At 37.1% G+C, this 7,584-nt stretch overlaps 1 protein-coding gene across 1 annotated transcript in view; it reads right to left on the bottom strand.

Annotated features, from left to right (window-relative positions):
• Positions 1-7,584, bottom strand: part of GID4 (GID complex subunit 4 homolog) — a 45,757-nt gene that overhangs the window by 35,469 nt on the left and 2,704 nt on the right. Inside the window, 1 exon segment of the mRNA XM_042781033.1 lies at positions 3,952-4,011. Coding sequence (XP_042636967.1) covers positions 3,952-4,011 — 60 coding nt within the window.

Here is a 7,584-nt window from a genome sequence, read left to right as displayed (position 1 = left end):
CTCAAAACTCATGTCTACATGTCACCACAGTAGGACAAAGCAACAGACGGTTAACATCGATTGATTTTCTTGTATTGAACCATCTTTGCATTCCTAGGGTAAATCCCACTTGATTATGGTGTATAATCTTTTACTATGTTTTGGATTTGGTTTGCTACTATTTTGTTGAGGATATTTTGCATCTATAATCATAAGGGATATTGCCCTGTGGTATTCTTCCCTTGTGGTAACTTTATCTGTTGGTATCAGGGTAATGCTGGCCTCATAGAATTAAACATTAGCTTCTACATATTTACTTGTTCATGTTTTTAATAAAAGTGAGACCATATAGTTTTTTTTGTGTGTGCATGTGTGATTGACTTATTTTGCTCAAATTAATGTTTTCTAGGTTCATCCATATTCCAAGATATTTTGGGAATGCATTTTTCTTTATCATTGAGTAGTATTCCATTACATGTATATATCATAGTTTACTTATCTACTCATTGTTGTTGAACGCTTAGGCTGTTTCCATCTTTTTACTATTGTGAATAGTGCTGCAAAGAACGTAGGTGTGCATATATCTATTTGTGTCACTTCTACTAGATCCCTAGGATATATAGTTAGGAGTGAAACTGCTAGGTCATATGGCAGCTTTACCTTCTAGCAAACATTTAAAGAAGAATTAACACCAATTCTTCTCAAACTCTTCCAAAAAATAGAAAAGAGGAGATACTTCCTCATTCTATGAGGCCAGCATTACCCTGATACCAACAGATAAAGATACCACAAGGGAAGAATACCACAGGGCAATATCCCTTATGATTATAGATGCAAAAGATCCTCAACAAAATACTAGCAAACCAAATCCAAAAACATAGTAAGAGATTATACACCATAATCAAGTGGGATTTACCCTAGGCATGCAAAGATGGTTCAATACAAGAAAATCAATCGATGTTAATACCTCACATTAATAGAATGAAGAAAAAGAACCACATAATCATCTCAATTAATTTAGAAACGGCATTAGAAAAAAATCCAACACTCTTTCATGATAAAAACACTTAGTAAACTAAAAGGTAAAAGTTTTTCCCCTAAGATCAGGAGTAAGACAAGGATATCCACTTTCACCATTGCTATTCAACATTGTATTGGAAGTTCTAGCTGTAGCAGTTAGGCAAAAAAATAAAAGGTATCAAAATCAGAAAGGAAGGACGAAGTAAAACTACTTGTATTTGCAAATGACATAATCCTATACACAGTAAATCCCAAAGAATTCACAAGAAAGCTACTAGAAAGCTATGAAATGAACAAAGCAAAGTTGCAGGGCCCAAGATCAACACACAAAAATCAGCTGTGTTTCTATACACCAGTAATGAACAATCTGAAAAGGAAATTAAGAAAACAATTCCATTTATTATACCATCTAAAAGAAGAAAATATTGAGGAATAAATTTAACCAGAGAAATGAGACTTTTACACTGAAAACTAGAAAACATTAGGAATTAAAAAAGAACCAAATAAATGGAAAAACATCCCATGATCATGGATAGGAAGACTTAATACAGTGAAAATGTCAATACTACACAAAGAGATATGCAGATTTAATAAAATCACTATCAAAACTCCAAACTTTTTTATAGGAATAGAAAAGCTGATCTCAAATTCATATAGAATCACAAGGGGCCCTGAACAGCCAAAACAATCTTGAAAAAGAAAAGCAAAGTAGGACTCATATTCCTCTAATTCAAAATACACTACAAAGTTGTAATAATCAAAATAGTATGGTATTATTTTAGGATGGATATGTAGACTAATGGAGAGGAATTGAGAATCCAGAAATAAACCTGCACATCTATGGTTAATTGATTTTTGACAAGGGTGCCATATCCATTCAATGGGAAAAGGATAATTTCTTCAAGAAATGGTACTGGGATAATTGGATTTCCACATGCAAAAGAATAAAGTTGGACACCTACCTCATACCAAAAATGACCTTAATGACCTAAAAATGAGAACTTAAATCATAAAACTCTTGGAAGAAAACACAGTGGTAAAGCCTGAAGACCTTGGATTTGAGAATGGATTCTTAGATACAACACTATTTTTTGTGTGTATGCATCAAAAGACTTTATCAAGAAAGTGAAAGGGCATCCTAAAGAATGGGAGAAAATATTTGGGAACTACATGCCTGTTAAGGAACGCTGGTGGTGTAGTACCTAAGGCAATAATTGCTAACCAGAAGGCTGGTGGTTCAAACCCACCAGTCACTCCTTGGAAAGAAGCTTGGGCAATCTATTTCCATAGAGATACTGCCTTGGAAACCCAAGGAGGGGTCATTATGAGTCGGTTAAGACTCAATGGCAGTGAGTTTGTCTGATAAGGGTTTAACATACAGAATATATAAAGAACTTCTCCAACTCAATAACAAAAAAGACAAATATCCTAATCAAAAAATGAGCAAAGGACTTCAATGGACATTTCTCCAAAGAAGATCTATAAACGGCAATGAGCATGTGAAAAAAATGCCCAACTTCATTAGTCGTTAAACCCAAAAAACCAAACTCACCGCTGTCGAGTTGGTACCAACTCATTGCGACTCCTCCTTGGGTTTCCGAGGCAGCATCTCTACTGCCCAATCTTCCTTCTGAGGAGTGGCTGGTGGGTTTGAACCGCCAGCCCTCTGGTTAGCAGTCAGATGTCTTAGGCACTACACCACCAGAGCTCTTTCATTAGTCACTACAAAATGCAACCAACTCATAGCGACCCCTCCTTGGGTTCCCAAGGCAGTATCACTACAGAAGTAGATTGCCCAACCTTCTTTCCGGGGAGTGGCTGGTGGGTTTGAACTGCCAGCCTTCTGGTTAACAGTCAAATGCCTTAGGCACTACACTACCATAGCTCCCTCATTAACCATTAAGGAAATGCAAATCAAAACCACAATGTAACATCACTTCATACCACTAGGATGGCTATTATCAGAAAAATACAAAATAGCAAGTGCTGGTAAGGAAGTGGAGAAATTGGAACCCTTGTGTGCTGCTGGCGGGAATGTAAAATGGTGCAGCTACTGCAGAAAACAGTTTAGAAATCCCTCAGAAAGTTAAACATAGAATTACACTCCTAGGTATATACTCCCCCCAAAATTGAAAGCAGAAACTCAAACATGTACATCAATGTTCACTGCAGCATTATTCATAGAACTCTAAAGGCAGAAAGAACCCAAATGTCCATCAATAGATGAATGGGTAAATAAAATGTGGTATACACATATAATAGAACATTATTTATAAAGAGAAATGAAATTCTGACACGATAGGACATGTATGAACCCTAAAAACATTATGCTAAGAGAAATAAGTCAGATGCAAAACGTCAAATATTATGATCCCACTTATATCAAACATCCAGAATATGTAAATGCATAGAGACAAAAGTGTATTAGTGATTACCAGGGGCTGGTGTAGAGAGGATGAAGATTTATTGCTTAATGGGTACAGAGTTTCTGTGTGGGATGACATAAAACTTCCTGAAATGGTTAGTGATCATAGTAGCACAACATGTTGTTGTTGTTACACGCCGTCGAGTTGGTCCTGACTCATAGCAACCCCTCCTTGGGTTTCCGAGGCAGTATCACTACGGAAGTAGGATTGCCCAACCTTCCTTCCGAGGAGTGGCTGGTGGGTTTGAACCGCCAGCCTTCTGGTTAGCAGTCAAGTGCCTTAGGCACTACGCTACCAGAGCTCCCTGTAGCACAACATAGTGAATATAATTAATTTCACCAAATTATACACTTAATGGTTAAAATGGCAAAATCTTTGTTACATATATTTTACCATAATAAAACAAACAAACAAAAAACCCAAGAAAACAGTGCTTTAATCAGGTCTCCCAAAAGCTGAACTTGCCTATCCTTAACTAAATTGCTAAGTAGGTGACTATTTCTAGTCCATATGAATGATTACTTACCTCAGTAAGGCCTTTAATTTTCAGGTATCCACAAAGGTAAGAGTTTTCCATATCCACATGCTGCAAAGAAAGGACACACAATCCTGTTACAAACGGATGAACCAAGTAGAGGATAAGCTGGAGAATACTTTGGAAATCTATTAGTGTTCATCAGTGCAATGAGCATACAGGCCCCAACTCAGGTGAGGAAGACCTGAGGTCAGTACACACTCAACTCTGAAACCGATCCCTGGACCCTTTCAACTTCTTTCAGTTAAATACCTTGAGATGGAAGTGCTTTTCTTGAAGAACAGTGTGTACCCTCAAACCTCACTTGCTGTACTATCTTCTATTCTGTACGTTGATTTACAGACTTTGTTCAGTGATGAACCCTCAGTCTCTGTGTCTGCTTATAATTATGGTATCATCCCTAATCCTGGGCTTTATTCTCTTTATAATGTCTTTGTGGCCTATTTCTATTTCCATACTGCTCAATTACTGCTAGGAAGTCAACTCTACTCCTAGTACTGACACTATGCACCATCACATATGATTTGTGAAACAGTAGAATATTCAGGAAAAGCATCTAATGAAGACTCATGTGCTATAAATTTCAGTTATGAATGAAAATACCAACCAAAAAATGACTATATCATAATGCCCATTCTGAGCACTTCATACACAGATACTTGAATTTCTTAATGAAATGAGTTAGAAGCCTAAAAAAGAGAGAGAGAAATAACAGATTTTGAGGTTTAGCAGCCACCAATTATGGTTGCAGAGACACTGTCAGATGCCTACCCAACAACCAATTTCCTCTTTTTCCATGCCGGCAGGGCACTAATTTTCTTCTGGTACCTACCCTGCCTCCATGAAACCTGGTCTACTCTTCCAAGTTATTAGTTTAGAGGTGAGTGACCCAGTTCTGGTCAATTAAATGTGTGTGTAAGTATCCTGGGTGCTTCTAGGGAAGACTGCTGGCTTCTAAGAGGCACATGAAGAAGAGATGGTTCTTTTTTTTAGTGTTAGCGGTTATATGAGAATAGTATCACAGAAGGATGGAAGAAATTAGACCCATGAGTGTCCCCAAATTAGCCAACCTAGAACCATGCAACCTCCAAACTTCTTGAAACGTAAGATAATAAATTCACCTATTCTTTATTTTTAAATGGGAATGGTTACTTGTAGCTGAAAGCATACCCACTAATAAATTTCATCCAGATCTATACAGACTTATCCTGAATAAGTAGATTTGCAGATTTCATACAATTGGATTCACTTACAAAGTAAATCTCTGGAATTAAAGCAGAGCAAAACACAATAGTACAGATGGAAAACTTTGGGCATGGATAAGGGTAACAGTTGAACAATATGATAAATATGTTAGTCAGTAAACTTAAGAGAAGAGCATTGAAACAATAAATGTTTTGTTACATATATATTTACCACAATTAAAAAAAAACTAAAAAACAAATTAGTTGAATTTGATAATGGATAGTGGTGATGGCTGCACAGCATGGTGAATATAATATCCCTGAATTGTACATTTATAAATAGTTAAAATGGCAAATGTTTTGTTATACACTTTTACCACAATGAAATTAAATTTGAGTAAAAAAAAATACAATGGTACTGCAGCACACTAAGAGTTTAATAGTTAGTGAGGTCTCATTTCAAGAAACCTTTTCAGTTCTGTACAGGTATTTATCAGACCTAGGAACTCAACTACTTCCAATTACACCCTAAGTCAAATATTAAGGCAATCCTTAAGAACTGCAATGAACTTAGTCAGCCAGATGATGTCAGCACCAAAGCACACTGCAAACTACCTTCAACGGGGCTAATGTGTCCCTATAGTTTGGTGCTGTTACAAGGGTATTCCATGTGAAAACTGTCAAAGCATTTTAAATATCCTCATCTGCTGACTTTAGGTGTTGGATGGTACTGAAGCACCTAACCTGGTTCAGCAAAGAACTTTTAATTAAGGGCACAGAGCTCTACCTTGAGGTCTTATATTTCATGTATGTAATTGCTCTTCAATTCTATAGGTATAAGGTGGTAAAGATACTTGATAATAAGATCAAAATTTGAATTGTAAATTGGCTAACATTTTACATGCTTAAGAATCAAAATTTCAGTTTGGCCTCCATTCAACCACATGTCTCTTCTTTTCTGCCCAAATTGATCTTGATGATGGATGTGAACTCATACACACCACAAGACATGATGACAGGTCAGCATCCCAATGAGAAAGATAACAAGGCAAACGCTTAGCTAGGTCTCACAGTACAGCTTTGTCTAGCAGCTGCTCTTTTTAATGTCCCTTTCACAGTGACCAGGCTTCATTTACACTGAGCTTCTTGGATGGCAGAGGAAGAATAGAATAGTCACAACAACAACAAAATGACTCAGTCAGAACCTCACAAAGGTTTGAGGAATTCTTTAAAACAGAATCTCAAAAAAGAAAGATATCCAATGTGCATATATATAAAAAGATGCTTGTTAGTCATTAGGGAAATACAAATCAAAACCACAATGAGATAGCATCTCACACCCACCAGGTTGTCTAAAATAAAAAAGATAAATAATAACAAGCGTTGGCAAGAATGCAGAGAAAATGGAACCCTCATCCACTGCTAGTGGGAACGTAAAATGGTGCAGCCACTTTGGAAACAGTTTGGCAGTTCCTCAGAATGCTAAACATAGGGTTACCATATGACCTAGCAATTCCTACTCCTAGGTATCTATCTACTCAAGAGAACTGAAAACATACACCTACACAAAAACGTGTACATAAATGTACAGCAGCACAATTCACAATAGCTAAAATGGAAACAATCCAGGTGTCTGACGAACAGACAAAATGTGGTATATAATATAATGGAATATTATTCAGCCATTAAGAGAAATGAAGTTCTGATAATACATGCTGCAACATGGATGAACACTGAAAACATTATGCTGAAAAGAAAGAAGCCTGTCACAATAACTACATATTATATGATTACATTTATGTGAAATGTCCAGAATAGGCAAATCTATAGGGGCAGACAGACTAGTGGTTGCCAAGTGCTGGAGGATAAGGGTAGGTGAAGGGTGTGACAGCTAAAGGGCATGGTTTTTTTTTTTGGAGGGGGGTAATAAAAATGTTTTAAAATTAGATTGTGGTGATGGTTACAAAATTCTATGAACATAGTAAAACTATAAAACTATTAGAAAAAGTAGCTGAGTTATGAAAGTATTCTGAGGAGGCTGAGTCTAAGAAACTAGTCCTGGCTGAAAAACCAGATGATGGGGCAATTTACATGTCACTGACTAGTACCCATTGCAAACAAGCAGCTCGCTAATCCAGATGTAGGGCAGCATTCCTTGACATGACCATAGCGCCCCCCACCCCATGTCATCCTACTCAAGTGGCTTCCAGCCCTGGGCCGGGTGTCTGCTCTGGGCTGACCTGAGACCTGTCATCAAAGCACAAGTTTCCTGAAAACATCAGCTACTACAACCTGACCAACTCATTTATCCTTTACATGGGTTCATAAAGAAAGTTGGCACCTGAAAGGAGTTCAGAAATAACACACTAATGACAGAAGAGTAGTCACTGCAGAAACCAAAGCAGACTTTCTTTTGAAGCTTAGCTACCTTGACAGTTGT

Source organism: Orycteropus afer, unplaced genomic scaffold, assembly GCF_000298275.1.
Source record: "Orycteropus afer afer isolate SDZICR_OR568_19922 unplaced genomic scaffold, OryAfe1.0 scaffold00080, whole genome shotgun sequence".
NCBI classification, from domain to species: Eukaryota; Metazoa; Chordata; class Mammalia; order Tubulidentata; family Orycteropodidae; genus Orycteropus; species Orycteropus afer.
The sequence above is the reverse complement of the archived record's forward strand: the minus strand, read 5'-3'. Positions and strand labels throughout refer to the sequence as shown.